Below are 23,331 nucleotides of genomic sequence, written 5' to 3'. Positions count from 1 at the left end.
TCTTTCACAAAGACCTTGGAGACCATGTGCTGAAGATGACAGCACCACAAAATAGAAGGTGCCTGGATCCCTTAATTACCACATGGTAGGGAAAGGCTGAGAATAGCCACCTACCCCACATCAGATTATAAAATGAGCAAGAAATAAACATTTTAGTATGTCATATGTTTATATTTGTCATATATGTGTTTCTGAGTACTGTTTTAGCCCATGATTTGTATCCCTCTTTGCCAACAGAACACTAAATTACTGTAACTTTATAAAAATGTTTGAAATCCGATAGGGCCAAGTTCAGGGTTATGAACTCCTCCAAGACAAGTGTAGTTTCTCATTTCTTATCCTGAGGCTTAGTAGGTGCTCAGTAGTCATTTGTAGTGAATGAATGAAGCCAAAAGCAAAAGTTATAAAGACCAAAAGAAAAGCAGAAAAGAAGGGATATGCCCCTTCCCTCTCCAAAGAGTAGTCCCAGGAACGCTAAGGCTGCTCTGGTAGGGTATAAGCAATAAGGCTCAAGTCAAAGTGGGAGGCAGAGTGGGAGAGTTTCAAGCTAGAACCCTCTTCTCCGTCTCCCAGAAAAGAAAAAAAATGATATAAGGCTTTTGGAACCAAGTGCTAGAGGAGCCTGGAAGCAAAAGCTGAAATTGTCAACTCCCCAGCAGTTTATACAGAGACAATCCTTCCACCTCCAAAGCCTGATAAAGCAGCCAAGAACCTGAAGCAGAGAAACAGGCATCCCAGTGTAACTGGACAAACAATGGATCCATGATGCCTGTCACTACTTGAGCCAATTGAGCAGAGACAGGGTTGAGTCATTATGAGCATTTATTCCAATACCAGTATTGCAGGCAGTATAGGAGAGCAGCAGGTCATCCACAAAAATTTGCTCTGCACCCCTCCGTAAGCCGACTGCTTATATTGGGTAGAAGTACAAAGATTATATGGGGAAGTAGCCAAAGGGTATGCCAAATGGGCAGTTAACAGGTAAGCACTGGGTTGGGGAATCTTCAAAGGGCTAGTGATATGCAAAAAGGGCTGGGATCTTCAAAAGGCTGCCAATTCTGGTTTCTGCAGCAAAGTTGTTAATCTTTCCATGATAATAGGCAGCTCCCTGAAGAGGAGGATGGGCTTTATTTCCAGGTGAGCTCCCAGGTCCTGAGTGCAGCTGCCAGCCAAGTTAGCTTCTTTAATCAGAATAAAACAATCATGGTTAACAAAGCATGATTAATATTTCTTACAATTCTAGCTGGTTTCCCAATATTCTATTTCTGCTCCTATCATTTCCCCACTGCTATTTTTATCATCTCATATCTATTAGATTAATTTTAGATGAAAAATCTCATCCTGTTGGACTGCATTTGCTTCTGCCTTGATAGCAGTTCTTGGGGACAGAATACAATGAATGCAGGATCTCCAAAGAGGAAGACATTGAATACAGCAGCAAGCTATCAAACTACAAACTACAAAAAGTAACCAGGAGAAAAATTTTAAAAAATTCCAGCAACCCAGACAGGTTTGATAGCCAGAAAGTTAGGTTGAATAAGTCAACTCCAAAAAAACCCTTCTCATTGTTTTACCTTGGAGATGGTTTTCCTAATTTGTAGAATGTTGTTTTCTATCAATTGAGAATTGTCAGAAATGTTGACAATTCCTTTAAATTCTTCACAACTGTTGTATGCTGCAACAGCAAATAATCTATTGCTGCCCAATTTTCTAGGACAGCCTCCCTGACCTGGCTCAGCTCTTGACTTATCTCATGTACAGCCCTGGAAGTGGCTTTCAGGGCTTTTACCATGCTACAAGTCAGCTGGGTCACTTCTACATTAAGGGTGCCTACCATTACCAGCATAATGAAAATGGTTAAAGTAATATATTCAGCAGAAATCCATAGGTGGAGATCGGCATTGCAGTCTGGTTGCCATGGCCATAAGAAGGTCTCTTTTGGTTTGGACCCTGTGATGTTTCTGAAGCATAAAGACTGTCAGTTATCCTAAGGAATAAGCCCGCCCCCCTCTCCCTGCCCCTCCCCCCCACCCCCCCATGCTCTTGGCAGGCATATATGAATAAACATTTATCCCACATATCAGAAATCAACTGGCTGGCAGCTTAGTATGTCTATTACTATATGGGAGGGTGAAATTATCAGAACAATCGATAATGTAGTTATTAGATACTTAAAGACAAAAACTAGAACACTCGATAAAAGTCAGACATTCACCACAGGAAGTTACTGCAGCAACCTTTAGAGAAAACACCCATGCCCAAAAATATATATTAACAATAGGTATCCCAACTCCTATTAGGCAAAATGTGAAGGTCCATTCTACATAGGTTCCTCCATTGACAGCTTCAGAGCAGTTGGAGTGGTGAGAAGCATGTCTCAGAGTCCTGTTCATTTCTCCTCCAGTTGGCCCATCGTCCTTGCTCTGCTTATGTCTGTGTAACTGCCTAACACACCCCTCTCAAGGATCTTGGCTCTGAATTTTTTCATAGAAAAGGAGCATAGAGTCTCTTCTGAAACTGCTTCATGCTGAAGAGGGATGGAGGCTTCTCTCAGAGCCAAGAGATCCTGGCTCTCTGTCAGAGGATGATGAGGCCTGGGAACAGAAGGAGGTAGCAATGGTGTCTACAGATGGTATTCTCTAAGTGTGAGTAGGGCTTATAACCTGGTGGAGACAAACTGTGTTATAAAATTTAGTATTATTGGGCAAAAGTTAGAACAGCAAAAATTACAACAAACGGTCTGGTGGAGGGAAAAGAATTTCAGTTATAATAATTCCCTGTTGAAATATATTTTTTCCTCCTAAAAGTCACCCTCATTTTTAGTAAGGAGCCAAATTAAGACCAATTTACTTAGTGTATTAAGTCTAGTTGCAGTTCAGCCTGATTATTTGCATGAACACAGTAAGAATAACAGTTGCTCATACAGGTTTTTTTAAAAAAATGCTTTGCTGGAATCTCATGTTTGAGCTTTAATTAGCCCTGCAGTACAAAGAAGCTGTGACACCTAGCTGCTATTAGGTTTTCTTGCAATACCTGTACACCTGTACTGAATTCATGCAAAGAAATGCATTCCTCAAGCTGAGGTCCCCAAAGATGTCTTGATGTTCCTTCCTTGCCATCTTTCAGGAAAGTAACCTTCGTTCCTTTGGAAAGATTGCCATGAACCATGTGACCAAGCAAGATATCAGGCTTTCTCCAAGGTGCTCACATTGCCTTCATTCCTTAAAGCTTTCTGGTGACATCCAGAGTCCAGGCATGTTAGACATGACATTACAAAGTCTTGGTTAATAAAACCACAACTGGAAAATGGTCTTACTGAATTCATGCAAAGAAATGCATTGCCATGACTCACTCACTAAGAATTGCCAAATATTGGAGGGATCAGGTAGGGAGAAAAAAATAATTTACCAAATTGCTTTAAAAATGCTTCCTTACATCTGAAAAACAAAACGTTTAAGAATCAGCAATACTTTCAACAAAAGTTACAAAAACTATAATTATTTTCAGTTCATTCAGCCCCATCATTTTTTATTTCTCCTGATTTTTTCTGCTAGTATGTCTATAAATCCAGATAGTCTATAGAGTTCTATTAATTTTCATGCAGTTTGAAAGGGATGATCTGAAAATATTAGAGAACTTTCCATGGATCCCTCAGAAAATGTACAGAAGATGTAACATTTTTCCAAATGCATTATAACAAAACAGTGACTGTCTCTAAATTACAAGAAGAAATTTAAAATGACATAGTTATGGATTTGATTATATTGCGAACAACATGGAATCGTATCCTTTCTGCAAAGCACAATATTTCACAATATTATAAGTAACAATGGTTATAAGCAAAGCATATCAGAATCTATTTAATATGCATATATAAATAAAATATAATTATCATTTCTTTATTTGACAAACCTTCCCATGTACCTTAAGTATAAAGTTTTCTTTCATAAAAAAAGAAGACAAATCCTTGAGGCATTCTAGGGCCTATCAAAATGATCTAAAGCCAATTCTATGTCAAAAAAGTTTCTTAAAATTTAAACTCTGGAAAGACTGTCAAACTTATTTTATCAAAAAGTTATTATATATTATTATTATTATTATTATTATTAAACAGTATTAGACTATTTATTCATTCAAAGTGACAAAAGGGTATAAAACACAAACATAGGCTAGCAAAACTTCAGTTCCCACTATCTTCCCACAAAAGATCACTTTTTTAAGTAATTAAGTAGCTGATTAAAATAACACAATATATAATTATTTCAACCATTTATAGAACTTTTGCTTCCTAAGCAAATACAAGAAAACCTTTTTCCCTTTTAATAAGCTGGAAAAGGACTAAACAAATTCTGTATTAGCTTACTTTAGATTCACTTATCTAATTAAATTATTCAGATTACCTGTAATTTCCTTTTAAGATTTCTCTTCACAAGCCTTATATAACTTTGCAAATCTTACTATTCATTTAGCTTTAGAACAACGAAATTCCCTTTTCCCTTCAAAAATGTATCTCCACACCTCATGCCTTCTATTACCAAAACCATATTTCTTTCCAATTAGTTAGAATTTCTAACTATTAGAAACCTTAAATTTTAGTTGACAAGTACATTTCTCAGATTAGCAATACATGCACATTTTTAAGATATAATTCAAATAAAATACAATACATATCCATTAAAAGATTCAAATGTATCCTCTAGATTCTCTGTAATAAAAACCCCAAAGTAGGCAAACTCAGATTAATTAATATTTCAGTATCCTGTTATTTCTAAACTAGAGGCCTGATGCACAAAATTCGTGCAAGAGTAGGCCTTTGAAGCTGGGGGCGGCTGCCTGGATCCCTCCCTCGCAGCCACTGTGGCTGCCTCGATCCACGGCTGCAGCCCTGGCTTTGCCCCGGAAGGACGTCCAGAAGGACATCCAGTCTAATTAGCATATTATGCTTTTATTATTATATATACCTAGATATTTAATACTTTTTATTATATAACCCAGCAAACTCCAAAGTGTTAAGTTACCAAAGACTTTAGAAAATTATGTTTAGGCATAAAATTATCACTAAAAAGCTTTATCATAAACCAGTGGTTCTCAACCTTCTGGCCCTTTAAATACAGTTCCTCATGTTGTGACCCAACCATAAAATTATTTTTGTTGCTACTTCATAACTGTAATGTTGCTACTGTTATGAATCGTAATGTAAATATCTGATATGCAGGATGGTCTTAGGTGACCCCTGTGAATGGGTCATTCGACTGCCAAAGGGGTCGCGACCCACAGGTTGAGAACTGCTGTCATAAACCCTTCATTTTAGTTACATCTATTTATTATGTCTTAATAACTTTGAGATTTTAAAGCCAATTATTATTACCCAAGGCATTTTCTTGACAAAGTTTGTAACAGGGATAACTCACCAGCCTTCAATATGAAAGTACTATTTTCTTTACAAAAACGGTAGTGGCCCCCCACTGTTCAAGCACTTCAGCAGATCTGGTCCTCCTAGGATAAAGACTGGGGTGTTTAGAAGGTTTTATTTCTCATACTAGAGGCCCGGTGCACGAAATTAGTGCACTGGAGGGGGGGGGGGGTGTCCCTCAGCCCAGCCTGCACCCTCTCCAATCTAGGACCCCACAGGGATCAGGCCTAAACTGGCAGTTGGACATCCCTTTCACAATCTGGGACTGCTGGCTCCCAACCACTTGCCTGCCTGATTGCCGTTAACCGCTTCTGCCTGCCAGCCTGATCTCCCCCTAACCACTCCCCTGCCACCCTGATCGATGCCTAACTGCTCCACTGCCAGCCCGATTGCACCTAACTGCCCTCACCTTCAGGCCTGGTCACCCACCACTGCCCTCCCCTGCCAGCCATCTTGTGCCCACATGGGGGCAGCCATCTTGTGTGAGGGTGCGGCAGTCAATTTGCATATTACCTCTTTATTAAATAGGATTTTTCTTTCTTTTTAAAATATATTTTATTGATTTTTTACAGAGAGGAAGGGAGAGTGATAGAGAGTTAGAAACATCGGTGAGAGAGAAACATTGATCAGCTGTTTCCTGCACACTCCCTACTGGGGATGTGCCCACAACCAAGGTACATGCCCTTGACCGGAATCGAACCTGGGACCCTTGAGTCTACAGGCTGACGCTCTATCCACTGAGCCAAACTGGTTAGGGCTAGGATTTTTCTTTCTGAGTAGACTGTGACAACATGAAGTATAAGAAGAGAAACAAACAGGAACAGACAAGCAAACAAACGAAAACCCCTACAGTAAATAAATGAGTACTCTCAAAAGGATGGACTGGGACATTAGTCTTAGAATCTTAACTCACACTAACCCAGCATAGCAAATGACAAGAACTCTCACTAATAAAGATTTCCTGATGGCTGATGCCTTTAAGTTCCTACAATCCCTGTCATGAACTCAGCCGCCACAAGCAGCTGGCTGCCAGCAAAGGTGAAGTGCCCTATCCTTAAACAAATTAAACCAAACAACAAAGACACACAAAGCAACAATCAACAGAGACACTTAATGTACAATATTTACAGGCGTGTACAACCTACAGACAAGAGCTTCACACCATGCTCCTTGCCTGTCCAACCACAGATACCACAGAATACCCTGCATAAAAAACAAACAAACAAACAAACAAACAACAAAAATAACCACCAAAACAGAGCAATTTCTCTCATCCCAAAAGGGATCAGGCTAAGGGATCGGAGACCAGGTCAAGGACCACTGGAGGTCTCTTGCCATACAGAGTGGATCAGGCTTGCCCAGATGAGAGGCAGTATAATGCCTCCTGTGCTATACACAGTACACACAGTACATGCTTCCTTATAAGGAAGCCCAGATGGGAAGCAGCCACTACTCTCATGCCATACAAATATCCTTAATTCCTCCTACAAAAATGCTTGATTCAACTTAGGTCTCAGGTGAGATGACAGGGATTGCTGAGGTTGCAGCTGGGACTCAAAACAGGAACATTCCAGGCAGTGCTGCAAATAAGAGTCTAGGCCTCAGCCCTGGAAACCCCCAGTCCAGGCAGCAAGTGGGATCCCTGGTATTCACCCTAGGGGAATTCCTTGCTTACATCCCTTTGTGGTTATCAGAATATGTAACGGGACAAACAATGGGTCCATGATGCCTGTCACTACTTGAGCCAATTGAGCAGAGGCAGGGTTGAATCATTATGAACATTTATTCCAATACTGCTGGCAGTACAGGAGAACAGCAGATCATCCACAAAAATCGGTTCTGCACCCCACCATAAATCGACTGCTTATATTGAGTAGAAGTACAAAGATTACATGGGGAAGTAGCCATAGGGTATGCCAAACGGGCAGTTAACAGGTAAGCACTTGGTTGGGGATCCTCAAAGGGCTAGTGATATGCAAAAGGGGCTGGGGTCTTCAAAGCGCTTAGTGAGGATCTTCAAAAGGCTGCTAATTCTGGTTTCTGCAGCAAAGTTGTTAATCTTTCCATAATAGGCAGCTCCCTGATGAGGAGGATGGGCTGCATTTCCAGGTGAGCTCCCAGGTCCTGAGTGCAGCTGCTGGCAAGGTTAGAATGTGCCTTCTTTAATCAGAATAAAACAATCACAGTTAACAGAGCATGATTAATATTGATTACAATTCTAGCTGGTTCCCCAACATTCTATTTCTGCCCCTATTACCAGCATTGCCCAACCTCAGCAGCAATCACACAGCACTGGAGAAATGACAGTTATTTGGGAGAAAAAATAACTATTACAACTGAGATATTTTAAAATTCCACCCTCAAGGCAAGATCCAGTTGCTATAGCAACCCTAGTTCCGCTGGAAATCCAGATTACAGGTTTGTTCACTGTACCTGCCTTGGGAAGCCAAGAGGGGCCCTCAGGAGGCCAGAAGCTGCTCCCACAAAGGTGAATAGCAAGGAAATGCCCCTGTTCCGACTCCAAGGCAATGACTAACTAGAGAAATCAAGGTGATTCTCTCTGTTCAATGTGACTGCCTGATGGTATAGTTTTGTTCCAGGTTAATAATTTTATTATAAATATGAGCTTACCTCCTGGTCAAATTGACTTACAAAGTCCAGTTTTTTTGGGGTACTGATTTGGCTCCATCAAAACACAGAAAGGTAACATTTGCATTAAGTTTCAGGCTAAGCTAATGAAATGGTTGTGAGTCTTGGTTCTACAAATTCAGACAAAGCCCCTAATAGACAACAAGACTGCATTGGAGCTGAATGGCTGGCTTGCTTTCTGACATGGATTTGAAAGATCTTCCGTTATTGTTACAAAATTTACCACGCGACCGGAAAATACACACAGGAGTACTCGGAGATACAGGAAAAACCCATTTATTTCCAGATGTACTAGTACTGTGAGTCAGGAGAGCCTGTTTCCAAATCATGAGAAAGCCAATATGGAGGAAGCTTTCTCTTTATACCCTTTGGTTTCTTTGTCCTCCATATATGAATCATACTTCCGGACCTTTTGCAGGCTTTGAAAAAAGCCCCATGTGTTGGGATGGGGGATGTGAGACCATACCTAAAGGCCTGGCCTAGTGCCAGTGCTGATAAATCCCCTCCCTGGGGGTTGAATATTATTCATGGTTTATGGCCTCTGTAAAATGTATTTAGGTAAACAGGGCTTGCAAGACCAGATAATTAAGGAAGGGGCAATGACATGATTATAGGCTAACAAGAATGTGCATTAGGGATACTGATTAACTAGGTACAGAGTCAGGCTGCTAGGCCCTCCCCCCAAAAATGTCTTATTTTCCTCATCATTATCTTTAGGTAACTCAAACAAGAAAGAGAGAGAGATGGCCACAGAGTCAAAGCAACTGCTTAGCCAAAGACACAGAACCCAAGGCAGACAGAGAGAGATGCTATCTTCTGTCACTTCAATCTGGACCTAAGGGTTCTCAACTCTGCAAGACTTCTCCTCAAGTAGCCACACTTGGATTTACTTTCCACCTTACTGTGCACTCGCCTGTTGTTCCAGTTGGTAACTTCAACCTCTTTGGCCCACAGAGATCTTACCTGGTCTCTTTCCACAATAGCAGCTGCTCCAGGACATAAAGCTATGCTTGGAGGAAGGGCAGTAGGCTGGCTAAGGATGAGAGGGTCTTTGGTGTGTATCTCAGGAAGAACCCTGGGATAAGAGTTAGGAGACCCAATTTCAAGCCCAGCCCCTTCATTTACTAACTTTGGATGACTAAAAGGTTAACTCCATGAGGGCAGGCATTGTTACCAATGACTGGTCACTACTATGGTGCCTAGAATGGTGCTTGGCACATAGATCTTCACTAAAGTTTCTAAAATGAATGATCTCTACCTTGATGTCCTCATTTATAAAAATGGATAGATAAGATTTGTCTCTCTCCATTAGGGGTTTTGTGGGGCTATAACAAAGAATGGACAGATGTCTGTTTTAAAATGCTTTGGAAAAGGTTACCTAATAAGCAAATATAAATTGGCAAGATTATTACCCAACCCAGTGGCTCAGATAACAGACAAAGTACCAGAGGTCAGGGCTTTACCCATTTCCTTAGAGCTCTTGAAGAAATGATCACAGTTAAATGCCTTCTGGGTCCTGGGCATTGTAGTTGTATTGCAAGTTGCCTACCCAATATCCATTCCACAAGCATTCCTTACAAACAGACTCTGATTTTGTTTGAGCAATAATGTACCCCACCACTTCCTCCTTACAACTGTGGTGCCTGTGTGACCCAGCTGGAGCCAATCACATAGAACTGCAAGTTCAAAGGTGGAACTTCTGGGAAAGTTCTTTAAAAGATCTGCCTGGCCAGTGTGCTCTGAGTGTTGACCTATGAACCTCATGAGGTCATAGTTCGATTCCCAGTTGGGGCACATTCCTGGATTTCGAGCTCGATCCCCAGAGGGGGTGTGCAGGAGGCAGCTGATCAACGATTCTCCCTTATCATTGATGTTTCTATCTTTCTCTCCCTCTCCCTTCCTCTCTGAAATCAATAAACATATATTTTAAAAATAAAAGATCTTTGCCCTTTTCTCCTCCTTCGAATATGGCAAGAGGCCTGAAAGTATACCACCAATACATCTTGCAACTGGACAAACATAAACGCTAAGGATGGTGGGCAAGCATCTGAGTCCTTGATGAAACCCCTGAAATGCCTATCTCTGAACTTCCTGTTGTTTATAAAAATAATCATCTATTTGGTCAAACCACTGTAGTCATATTTCTGTAACAAGCAGCTGAACAAAATCCTAAATGACATAGTACTGTACTTAAAATAGCTCATTTATGAAATACACATTGCCAATTTTACAGATGAGAGAATGGAAGCTTGGAGAAGTGAAGGAAATTGCCCAAAGCCATCTGTCTAATGAGTGACAGACCTGCCTGGGATTTGATTCCATGCCTGTCTGATTCTAAGACCCATAGTCTGTTACTTTTCCCATACTCCCCAAGGGAGAAGAAATAAAAGAAAGCCATGTTTGTCTCTAAAAACCCTATACGAGGATGTACAGGGTCTGTAACCCTACCAACTGCCAAGCATGTAGGTGTGGGGATACAAGAGTAAAACAATATGAACAAAGCCCATTGAGCTTATATTTTAGAAGACACAGAATAAAGACTAAATATAAGTCATGGGGTGATAAGGTACAGGGAAAATTAGGTAACAAAAGAGAACTTTTTAACAGAAAGTTAAATGATGGGGTTGGGGGAGGAGAATATGGATGGAGTGAGCCTTGTGGATATTGGAAATGAGGCAGAGGGAACGGCAAGTTCAGAGCCCCAGAGGCAGGATTGTGTATGGTGGACCAGCAAGTAGCCAGTGTGGCTGATATGAAATGATCGAAGGGAAAGTGGTAAGAATGGGATTTGTGCTGTGGTAAGGAATTTAGGCTTTTACTCTGAATGAGATAAGAAGTCACAGGAGGGTTCTGATCACAGAATAGATCAAACTTATGATTTGACTTCTGGGCCAATGAGTGGAAAACAGTGAGGAGAGAGGGTAGGGGTGAGACAGGTAGGCCAGATAAGAGGTTGCAGCAACAATCCAAACAAGGGAAGCCAGCAGCCTGAACCAGGGTGGTGTTGAAAGTTGGAAAGTGCTCACACACTGGATCTAAAGGCAAAGCTGACAAGACTTGCTGACAGACTAGACATGGGAAATGGGAGAGAAAGAGAAGACAAGGATGAGTCCAAGCTTTCAGTTAAAGAACAAGGAAGGAGCTGCTATTGTCTGAAGTGGAGAGGACTGCAGCAGGACCCAGATTATTTGGGGTGCTAGGGTAGGATCAGGCTGTGTTTGATTTTGAACAGGGTAAGCTTCTGATACAGAGTGAGCACAGTTCATCACTACCTCCTTCATGAAATATGTTCTGCATTCAGCCTCCAAAACACCAGCTCTCAAGTCCCTCCTATTTCACTGGCCTCTTCTCAACCTCCTTTGCTCCATCTACTTTAAATGACTGCCAGGTATGTAAACAGAGGTATCAAGAAGTCAGTCAGACAGCCAAGTACAGAGTGTTTTGAGAAGAGGGGAAGGAATAATCAGCTTCTGTCACAACAAAGGATAGCTGTAGAAAGATGAAGGCAAGAAATGATATGGGGATTTGGCAAATGCAAGGTCATGGGTGACACAGAACATGAAAAAATGGAACTGGATTACTCCTAAAGCAGTGATGGTGAACCTATGACACGCATGTGAGAGGTGACATGCAAACTCATTTTTTTGGTTGATTTTTCTTTGTTAAATGGCATTTAAATATATAAAATAAATATCAAAAATATAAGTCTTTGAGCGGCACGCGGCTCGCTCCCCCCAGCAGATCGGTGGCCGATGGCTGCGGCCTCCTCCACGGCTGCCTCGGGCCCCGCCGGGAACCTGCTGCAGTTCCTGCGGCTGGTGGGGCAGCTCAAGAGAGTCCCACGGACTGGCTGGGTGTACAGAAATGTCGAGAGGCCGTATCAGATCACATGTACAGGATGGCAGTTATGGCGCTGGTGACTTAATAAATGAATTCAATGTAGCAGGGTACAAAATTAATGCTAAGAAATCCATGGCATTTCTTTACACCAATAGTGAACTCACAGAAAGTGAAACTACAGAAGCAATCCCATTTACCATTGCACCAAAAAAATTAAAATACCTAGGAATAAACTTAACTAAAGAGGTAAAAGACTTATATGCCAAAAACTACAGGACACTGAAAAAAGAGGTAGAGGAAGACATAAACAGATGGAAGAATATACCGTGTTCATGGATTGGTAGAATCAACATCATCAAAATGTCCATACTACCCAAAGCAATTTATAGATTCAATGCAATTCCCATTAAATTACCAACGGCATATTTCACAAATCTAGAACGAACGTTCCAAAAATTCATCTGGAATAAAAAAAGACCCCGAATAGCTGCAGCAATCCTGAGAAAGAACAAAGTAGGTAGGATCTCAATACCAGATATCAAACTGTATTACAAAGCTACTGTTCTTAAAACAGCTTGGTACTGGCACAAGAACAGACATATAGATCAATGGAATAGAATAGAGACCCCAGAAATCGACCCAAACCACTATGCCCAATAATATTCGACAAAGGAGGCAAGAGCATACAATGGAGTCAAGATAGTCTCTTCAATAAATGGTGTTGGGAAAATTGGACAGATACATGCAAAAAGATGAAATTAGACCACCAACTCACACCATACACAAAAATAAACTCAAAATGGATAAAAGACTTAAACGTAAGATGGGAAACCATAAAAATACTAGAGGAATCCACAGGCAGCGAAATCGCAAACATATGCCGAAGGAATTTCTTCTCTGATAATGCTCCTAGGGCAATGGAAACTAAAGAGAAAATAAACAAATGGGACTACATCAAAATAAAAAGCTTTTGCACAGCAAAGGAAACCATCAACAAAACAACAAGAAGATCCACTACATGGGAGAAAATATTTGCCAATGATATCACCGATAAGGGTTTAATTTCCAACATTTACAGGGATCTCATGAAACGTAACAAAAGGAAGATAAACAATCCAATAAAAAAAATGGGCAACAGACCTAGATAGACACTTTTTGAAAGAGGACATACAGAAGGCCAAGAGACATGAAAACATGCTCAAAGTCACTAATTACACGAGAGATGCAAATCAAAACGACAATGCGTTATCATCTCACACCTGTCAGAATGGCTATCATCAACAAATCAACAAACAACAAGTGTTGGAGAGGATGTGGAGAAAAAGGAACTCTTCTGCACTGCTGGTGGGAATGCAGACTGGTGCAGCCACTGTGGAGAACAGTATGGAGCTACCTCAAAAAACTAAAAATGGAACTCCCATTTGACCCAGTGATCCCACTACTAGGAATATATCCCAAGAAACCAGAAACGCCAATCAGAAAGGATATATGCACCCCTATGTTCATAGCAGCACAATTCACCATAGCTAAGATTTGGAAACAGCCTAGGTGCCCATCAGCAGATGAGTGGGTTAGAAAACTGTGGTACATATACACAATGGAATACTATGCTGCAGTAAAAAAAAAGGAACTCTTGCCTTTTGCAACAGCATGGATGGAACTGGAGAGTATTATGCTAAGTGAAATAAGCCAGTCAGAGAAAGATAAATACCACATGATCTCACTCATTTGTGGAATATAGAGAAAAACATAGACTGATGAAAAGGGATAGACCCAAAGACTGAGAAACAGTGATCAGGCTATCAATCCCCAGAAGGAAAGTAGGAGAGGGCGGGGGTAAGGGGAAGAGATCAACCGAAGGACTTGTATACATGTATATAAGCCAAACCAATGGACATGGACAACAGGGAGATGGGAGCATGAGTGTGCGGGGCAGGGGGTGGGGGGAGAGGGAGGTTGGGGGTTAATGGGGGGGATGAGGACGCATTTGTAATACCTTAAAAAAAAAAAAAGCAAGGATGTTGAAAACTCAAAAAAACAAACAAACAACCAACCAAACTAAGCACCTAGAATACCTAACTGAAGCTTTAAAAACAAATTATACCAAATGCTTTAGAATTATCATGCTACCTCATGTACCATTTAATATTTCTATTAAAAATATAACAAATCAAAAAAATATATAAGTCTTTGTTACTATGGTTGCAAATATCAAAAGATTTCTGTATGTGACACAGCACCAGAGTTAAGTTAGGGTTTTTCAAAATGCTGACACACCGAGCTCAAAAGGTTCGCCATCACTGTCCTAGAGGGAGGAATAAAGAAAACACATACTCTCTACAGTGGTTCTCAAACTTCCTAATGAGTGACCCTTTAATACAGTTCCTCATGTTGTGGTGACCCCCAATTTAATTGTTACAAATTGAACATAATTAAAGCATAGTGATTAATCACAAAAACAATATGTAATTATATATGTGTTTTCCGATGGTCTTAGGCGACCAGTGAAAGGGTCGTTCGACCCCCAAAGGGGTTGTGACCCACAGGTTGAGAACTGCTGCTCTAGAATCACTGCAGGAAAAGCTCCATTTTTTTTTTTTTTGATGTTACAATGAACTATTTATTTATTTATTTATTTATTGTTTTATTGCTTAAAGTATTACAAAGGGTATTACATATGTGTCCTTTTTTTCCCCCGCCCTTGACAATCCCCTGGCCTCCCCTACCCTCCAGTGTCTTATGTCCATTGGTTATGCTTATATGTATGCATACAAGTCCTTTGGTTGATCTCTTACCCCCCTCCCTTCTGCCCCCCAAACCTCCCTGGCCTTCCTACTGAAGTTTGACAATCACTTTGAGGCAGCTCTGCCTCTGTATCTATTATTGTTCATAAGTTTATAATGGTCTTTATTATCCCTGAATGAGTGAGATCATGTGGTATTTTTCCTTCATTGACTGGCTTATTTCACTTAGCATAATGCTCTCCAGTTCCATCCATGACGTTGCAAATGGAAAGAGTTCCTTCGTTTTTACAGCAGCAGAGTATTCTATTGTGTAGATGTACCACAGTTTTCTAATCCATTCATTTACTGATGGGCACTTAGGCTGTTTCCAGATCTTAGCTATGGTGGATTGTGCTGCTATGAACATATGGGTGCATATATCCATTCTGATTGGTGTTTCTGGTTTCTTAGGATATATTCCTAGAAGTGGGATCACAGGGTCAAATGGGAGTTCCATTTTCAGTTTTTTGAGGAAACTCCATACTGTCTTCCATAGTGGCTGCACCAGTCTGCATTCCCACCAGCAGTGCACAAGTGTTCCTTTTTCTCCACATCCTCTCCAGCACTTGTCGTTTGTTGATTTGTTGATGATAGCCAGTCTGACAGGTGTGAGATGGTACCTCATTGTTGTTTTGATTTGCATCTCTCGGATGATTAGTGACTTTGAGCATGTTTTCATATGTCTCTTGACTTTCTGAATGTCCTCTTTTGAGAGGTGTCTATTTAGATCCTTTGCCCATTTTTTGATTGGGTTGTTTATCTTCTTTTTGTTAAGTTGTATGAGTTCCCTATAAATTTTGGAGATTAAACCCTTATTGGTGATAACATTGGCAAGTATGTTCTCCCATGCAGTGGGCTTTCTTGTTGTTTTGTTGATGGTTTCTTTTGCTGTGCAGAAGCTTTTTATTTTGATGTAGTCCCATTTGTTCATTTTCTCTTTAGTTTCAAGTGCCCTAGGAGCTGTAACAGTGAAGAAATTGCTTCGGCATATGTCTGAGATTTTGTTGCCTTCAGATTCTTCTAGAATTTTTATGGTTTCTCATCGTACATTTAAGTACTTTATCCATTTTGAGTTTATTCTTGTGTATGGTGTAAGTTGGTGGTCTAGTTTCATTTTCTTGCATATATCTGTCCAATTTTCCCAACACCATTTATTTAAGAGACTATCTTGGCCCCATTGTATGTTCTTGCCTCCTGTGTCAAATATTAATTGAGCATATTGGTTCGGGCCGATTTCTGGGGTCTCTATTCTATTCCATTGATCTATATGTCTGTTCTTGTGCCAGTACCAGGCAGTTTTGAGAACAGTGGCTTTGTAATACAACTTGATATCTGTTATTGATATCCCACCTACTTTGTTCTTTCTCAGAATCGCTGCAGCTATTCGGGGCCTTTTTTAATTCCAGATGAATTTTTGGAGAGTTCATTCTAGATCTGTGAAGTATGCCATTGGTATTTTAATCGGAAGTGCATTGAATTTATAGATTGCTTTGGGTAGTATGGACATTTTAATGATGTTGATTCTACCAATCCATGAACACGGTATGTTCTTCCATCTGTTTATGTCTTCCTCTATATCTTTTTTCAACGTCCTGTAGTTTTCTGAGTAGAGGTCTTTTACCTCTTTAGTTAAGTTTATTCCTAGGTAGCTTAATTTTTTTGGTGCGATGGTAAACGGGATTGTTTTTATAATCTCTCTTTCTGAAAGTTCACTATTGGTGTATAGAAATGCCTCAGATTTCTTGGGGTTAATTTTGTATCCTGCTACATTGCCAAATTCATGTATTAAGTCTAGTAGCTTTTTGATGGAGTCTCTAGGGTTTTGTATGTATAATATCATGTCGTCTGCAAATAAATTTGGACAGTTTTACTTCCTCTTTTCCAATCTGGATGCCTTTTATTTCTTCTTCTTGTCTAATTGCAATGGCTAATACTTCCAGGACTATGTTGAACAGGAGTGGTGAGAGTGGGCATCCCTGTCTTGTTCCTGTTCTTAGGGGAAATGGTGTTAGTTTTTGTCCATTGAGTATGATGTTGGCTGTGGGCCTGTCAGCTCCTTCCTTTAGAACAAACCATAGGCAAGATCCTTTTTCTTTTCCATATCAGGGAAGTTGCTAAGTATATGCCAAAGCCTGGGCATAACTCATTCCTAAATAGACTTGCTTCACTGCCCAGACGAGGTCAGAGGGAGTAAAGGTGGAAAAGGAGACATCAACTCCTTCTGGTAGTGAAATGCCACCAATCTCTTTGCCTGAAGGTCACCCACACCACTCACCCACTAGCCTTCCCCCACATGACTTTTAAGTACGTTCCAGATAGAGCTTCACAAGAGATAGCATAAGGAATATTTATTATCATTTTAATTTAAAAAATAAGTTCAAAAGTCTCTGAGCGATAAGCTGAAATACAATAAAATGTAGTATCTGAGTGTTAGACACCTTGCTGGCATGCAATAGTTCACTTAATGCAGGCAAAGGTCCTGTAGAAATTTCCATGTTATTACATATTGTCTCCCCTTTTCCCAGAAGACCCTAATGAAATGAGGAGTACACCAAGGCACAGAGGTAAAGGGACTGGGCTGAGGTCAGACTGCCAGGAGAAACATATAGGAATTGGACCGAGAAAATCCTCACAGTTCTACCCATAATGCTACCCAGGGTACAATTCTATGGCTACTGCTCAGCAGGAGAAAAAGCCAGTGTCTTCTTCCAAGTAATCACTAGTGTCACATCTGTGGGGTAGCAGGAAGAATGTCATGGGGAGCAGGCCCTGACATGATGCCCTGCCCTGTGATCCAGGCCAGAAACCAGTAAATGGGACTCACCTACAGCTCCAAGATACCCTCTGTCACCCTGCCTGGAACACACAGTCCTCACTACAAAGCCCAACCCTCTTTGTGGAAAACCAGCTGCACAGCCTCATCTACATCATTCACAATGTGGGATGCCTCTATAAGCCCTGGACTAAAACTGAAGTCCCGGTGCCCATGGAAGGGAGGCTCCTCTCCTCCCTGAGCAGGCTCTGTGGACCCCGGGGCCTTGGGACTGTATACACCAGTGCACACCAGGATGGAGGCACAGCTCTGGGTTGCTGAGGGTCGCTGCTTCAACAGACCACTCGTCCCCAGCTCCTCTGCCCCCTCATGCTTCGCCATCTGCAGGTACTGGTTGAACAGGTTGGCACCGTAGACATCAGACATAGGATTATCACTGGTAGGGGTAACCATACCGGAAAAGAAAAGAGGAGAAAACTGAAGTTCAGTGTTGTAAGGTGCAGAGAGCAGAGGACAATTGTGGGGCAAGGAGTGTGCATTAAACATAGGGAAACAAGGTGAATGAGAGGGGAAGGGAAAGTTGAGGAGATGGGTAGAACTTACCCTACAGCATAGAGTTTCTGGATGGGGGCAGCCCAACCCCGCCTCTCCGCCTGCCGCCTGATCAGTTCTTCTGCATACTGATAAGTGAGGATGCTGGGTTTGCCCATCAGGCCCTTGTATCTTAGCTCTTTGCCTGTCACTTTGCGGTAAATGGTTTCCAGGCACAGCAGAAACGTGCCATGGCCAAACCTGCCAGAGAAGACAGCCCAGCAGCTCAGTCTTCACTCCCTGGTCTCTCCAGGCCACCTGCCATTCTCTGAGCAGTACCCTTTCACTCCCCCAGTGGTAACAGGTCAAAATGAAATTACTTCTAGTAAGAATTACATTTATTGCCTACATTTATGATCTGCTATTATCTAATAACATTTATTGAGCACTGTTCTAACACTGGAGATACAAATCACATTTAATTCTCAGAAAAACCCTATGAGATCATTGTTCTCATTTTACAAGTGAGGAAACTGAGGCATAAAGAAATTAAGTAACTTGCCCAAGGTGGTAGCACTAGGATTATACCCCAGGTGTTAGTATTCCAGAAAGTTTAATTTTTGCTTTAGAATTGTGGCAGACTACTGGTTGCCGTTCTCCCCTTCTTTCTTGGTGCCAATTTTCACTGAGCATAGTGCTACCAGGTGTAAAAACTATATTCCCTTCCTCCTCTGCAACAGGGTGTGTGGCCATGTGGCTGCACTATAACCAAAGAGTCAATGAAATTAGAAGTGCTGGGCTAACCTTCTAGGAAGTATCCTTAAATTGGGGAGGTGATGCTCTTCTCTACCTTCCCCTGTTCCTCTCTGCCTGGAATGCTGATATGATAGCTGAAGTTCAGGCAGCCATTTGGGATTATGTAGTAAAGGGCTAAGGATTGCACAGCAGGAAGACAGAGGTGCTTCTGTTCCTGACAGGTGGAGCTTCCATACAAGACTTGGACAGCCTACCCCAGACTTATTTCACATGAGAAAGAAACTTTTATCTTTTTTAAGATACTTTTTTTGGGGGGTTTAAATCCCTTGCCACTAAACCAAATCTGAACTGATGCCACACAATATATTGAAGTTATATTTGTGTCATTTATTTATGTAATAAATTACATTTTCAAATTACTGAATGAAAAATTAACCTCAAATCTGTAATTTGTAAATTGAAATCTTCCCCTTACTATTCAGTTCCCAGCCTATATAACCAAACCCCCTTCAGCTAGTGTCAGCGTACCCTAATTTTGGAAGAATAACTCAGAAAAAATACCTAACCTCAAGCTATAGGAAAATACTTGAAACCTAACAAGAGAGAACACTGTAATCTCCATCTCTTATGGGCTACTGAGTGGCCCATCTCTTATGGGCTATTGACTTGAGGCAGTGTTGGGCCCTGCTGCCCTATTGATGGATCACACATCCAGCTTACTGGGAGTCATGGGGAGGGGAGAAATCTCTAGAGCAAGCATGTCAAACTTGGGGCCCATGGGCCCCATGCGGCCCACAATGAATATTCTTGTGGCCCAGCCAATATAATGTATGCAAGAAACATTTTAATAAAAATTACATAACTTAATTTTTACAATATCCTGTTATACACAATCTATATATATAAAGGCTAATACACTAAGTGTCCCTCCAACTGTCACTATGACATGTACTGACCACCAGGGGGCAGACGCTCAATGCAGGAGCTGCCGTGATGCACACTTGCCATTTACAGAGAAACAGCAACGTAGACCTGATGCTGACAGAGCAACACTTGGCTTCCCCTAAGTGGGACACAGGCCCCGCCACCACCCCAGAGCAACAGCCCACCAAATTGCAGCTGATGCTGCCGAGACCCCATGGTGCAAGCCCAGCCCAGCCCAGAAATGGTGGCTGTGGGCACCGGGTAATGACATCACATAGCAATGCCCGGCTTCCTCTCCTTAGTGACAGGCCATCCTATATAATAAAAGCCTAATATGCAAATCGACCGAATGGCCGAACAGCAGAACAACCATTGGGATGAACATCCTGGACCATGCTATGACATCCACTGGCACCAAGCCAGCCAAGGCGGGTGTGATGCAACTGGTAGGGGGCCTTGCCATCGCCCCATGATCACCCTGCAGAGGGAGGCCCAGGCCACCGACTGCAGGCTGCGGCAGGTGGGTGGGGCCTCCCTCTGTGAGGGAAGCCCAGGTCCCAGGTGCCAGTGGCCGGAGGTAAGCCCAGGTCCCGGGTGCCGGAGGGAAGCCAGTGCCGGCAGCCGGAGGAAGGAAGGCCTACTCTTGCACAGATTTTGTGCATCGGGCCTCTCTATATATAAAGGGCTAATATGCTAAGTGTCCATCTGGGTAATGACGTCACATAGCAATCAATGCCTGGCTTCCTCTCCCTAGCGACAACTAGCCTCCTTGGAGTTTCTTCAGCCCAGGAACATGACTTGCTTTATAGCCAGGTGCAAACATTTTACACTTTAATCAAATGTCTGTGAAGTGTTTTCCTGTGCCTCATCTTATTTGATCCTCATAAAAGTTCTGGATTAGGTAGATAGGAGACACGATGGAATCCTATTTTCTTTTTATTAGCTGGAAAACAGAGATTTAGAAACCTGACCCAACTGAAAAGAAGAAATGGTGGACCCTGAAAATGACTTCAGGTTTTCTCACTGCACGGAATATAGTCAAACACTGCTGCAGTTAAATATTTTACCCTTTGTTCTCCCTGTGTGATCTACAATAATACCCTGCTTCGTGTTGATATTTATTGCTGTGTTGCTGACAATTGAAAGAGAAATTGGGGTGCTTCACTGGGCTGGAAAAGTTAAGCTACATCAGAAGCAGGTCTAATTAAGCAAGTTTATCTATATATATAAAGCTCTTGCTGGCGCCAATCTCACGCATGTGTTTCCTCTGTCATTGTCGATCATGAATTTGGTTGACACTTCTATTATAGAGAAAGGGCAAGTAGCGATATTAAAATATTTCTTCTAATTAATTTCCTTTCAATGTGCACAAATTTGTGCACTGGGCCACTAGTTATTAATAACAAACTACAACGTTCGCTTATGACTGATTACTATAATTGTGTTGCATTCATTTCCCTTACATGCCTTACATGCAGGCACACCATTTCTCTCCACTAATACTAGCAGCGAATATTTTAGCAGCCGATTGCCACGCTATTAGTCTTGGACTGACTTGTTTGCTGTGTGCAACAGGAAATATTTCGCTTTTGGAGAACAAGAAAAATGGTTTATTTGCGTTACGCTTATTAATTTGTGCACTTATTCAATGTCTGGTAAGTTAATGTTCAAGAAAAAATATTTTTATTAAAATGTTCTATTATTTTATGTTAACGATTACTCATTTATTTCAGCCCTTTGTATTCAGCATGTCTCTATTGAAATACACCTATGTTTCTATGAAAATTGAAGCTTTTGTTTTTTGTGACCCACATAAACTTAAACCTTGTTTATTTGGCTTGTGTTAGCCTTTGAGTTTGACATGCTTGCTCTAGACTTAGGCCTTGCAAATAAGAGCAGCCAAACAGTACACAGCAGCCGTCAGCCGCCCTTCCAGTAAAGGCACCTCCAGGGCCAGAAAAAGGGATGCCTATACTATTCTCAAACTCAGAAAAGGACAGAACAGGTGAGCTCTACACAACTGCGCAGGGAGTGTGTAAGCCTGTTCACTACCCGCATGCCTTTGAGAAAGTCACTTATCCACTGGGTCTGTTCTCTGGTATATATAAACATCAGAACAATTATTTCTTTTCCCTGCTCCTATGTTTTAAGGGCAAAGGGAAACAAAGAATTGAAATAATCAATGCTACAGGGTGAAGGCAAAGAAGGAAGAGCAGTTGAATAATTTGCATTGATATACCTCAGAAACTGACCATTTGGGTTCCTCTAATCAAAAAGAACTTGTTCTGTTAAGATTCTGAAGGGCAAGGATTATTTGTTAAAAATCATCTCAATACATCTTCAGTGTTCAGTAAGCTGCAATATCAAATGGCGGTGGGAAACTGTCAGTAGGACTGCTCAGGCAATAGCTGGAAATGGGCCACCAGGGTCAAGGCCAGGGACTATGTCCTCACCTGGGCATCTTGGCTTCAGCCATCCAAAGAAGATCCATGTTACTGGCCAGGACAGGGAGATGGGGATAAGGGGCCGTCGCCAGACCTGTCCCAGGGTTCCCATTGCTGAGAAGGACATCCATGATCAGCTGCAGGCTTGTCTCCCAGCGTACTGGCTCCCCAAGGAGGAGTACTCCTTTAAAGAGCAAAGGCATAGGGGTAAGGGTGCAGGGCACTTAGCCTGCCCTTTGTGGCAGGCGGGAGTAAGGCCCTCAGAAGACCAGCTGAGGCCACCCAACCACAAGCTCTTCCCTTACAGTACAATCACCTTGGCAAGGGCATGGTTCCCTGAATAGCCTTGAAAGAGCCTCTCACCTATTCACCCAAGGTGAACAAAACCCAGGGACTGGGAAGGCACCTCCTAAGCCTTAGGACCTAAGGGCTCATACTGTTATTGTGTCCACCATGTTCACAGAAGTTTAAAACAAGACAAACAACAGTGAGTCTCAGGCCCACTTCCTCTTGCTAACTGATATTCTCCCCACCACCCTACCCATAGGTACTTGGCAAAATGCTCACTTTTCTCAGCCACTTCTCTTTGAGCCCCAGGAGCCAATAAACCTAACAACTAGGAGAGCTGGATGCAGAGTGATAGAGACCTGAATTCCAAGGCTGACTGTGCCAACTTTCCTGATTGTGGGCAAGTTATTTACCTTCTCTAAGCCTCAGCTTCTTCAACTACAATAACAACACCTACTATTGTTATGAGAATAAAAAGGAGATATAATAAATAAAGCACTTAACCTGTGCTGGACACATGGTACTCAACAAATGGAAGTTGTGATATCAGCTACAAGACCAGTGAATTGAACCACTGCCCCCTGGAGAGATGCTCTGGAGGCTGGAGGATGTATTTTAATCATTAAAATGACTGATACTTAGTGGTGAGGATTGTGGGAGGGGGCCAGGGATGCTAGATGCTCAGTACAGTCTTGTTCAATCAAAAACTGCCAATGTCTATAAACATTTGAGTGTCCCATCTGGTATTCATGTAGGGAACAACCTGTTTATAATTAATGAACCTAAACCCTAATTCCATGTAAACACAAAGTATTTTTTGGTAGTTTTCATAAACACTAATTTTTCAAAAAAAATGTAACTATCACATAAGTCAAGAGAAGGTTGTACTTTTCTTTTTTCAAAATGTTATCAAGTTTAGTCCCTATTTTA

General features: G+C 41.6%; 1 protein-coding gene across 5 annotated transcripts in view; it reads right to left on the bottom strand.

Moving 5' to 3' along the window:
- Nucleotides 1–804: 804 nt before the first annotated feature.
- Nucleotides 805–23,331, bottom strand: part of HDHD5 (haloacid dehalogenase like hydrolase domain containing 5) — a 50,870-nt gene continuing 28,343 nt past the window's right edge. Inside the window, exons 6-9 of one of the 5 annotated variants that reach the window (XM_081083471.1) lie at nucleotides 22,123–22,297; nucleotides 18,062–18,250; nucleotides 17,750–17,894; nucleotides 805–1,181 (exon numbers count right to left, since the gene is read on the bottom strand). In XM_081083471.1, coding sequence (XP_080939597.1) covers nucleotides 1,128–1,181; nucleotides 17,750–17,894; nucleotides 18,062–18,250; nucleotides 22,123–22,297 — 563 coding nt within the window. In that variant the 3' untranslated portion in view covers nucleotides 805–1,127. Of the gene's footprint in view, nucleotides 1,182–5,964; nucleotides 7,574–15,578; nucleotides 17,895–18,061; nucleotides 18,251–22,122; nucleotides 22,298–23,331 lie in introns of those variants that run through there. The other 4 variants (XM_081083470.1, XM_081083473.1, XM_081083472.1 and 1 more) reach the window with 4 other exon arrangements.

Source organism: Myotis nattereri (assembly GCF_964212035.1).
Source record: "Myotis nattereri genome assembly, chromosome: 2".
Taxonomy (NCBI): Eukaryota; Metazoa; Chordata; class Mammalia; order Chiroptera; family Vespertilionidae; genus Myotis; species Myotis nattereri.
This window is presented reverse-complemented; position numbering and strand designations above follow the sequence as displayed.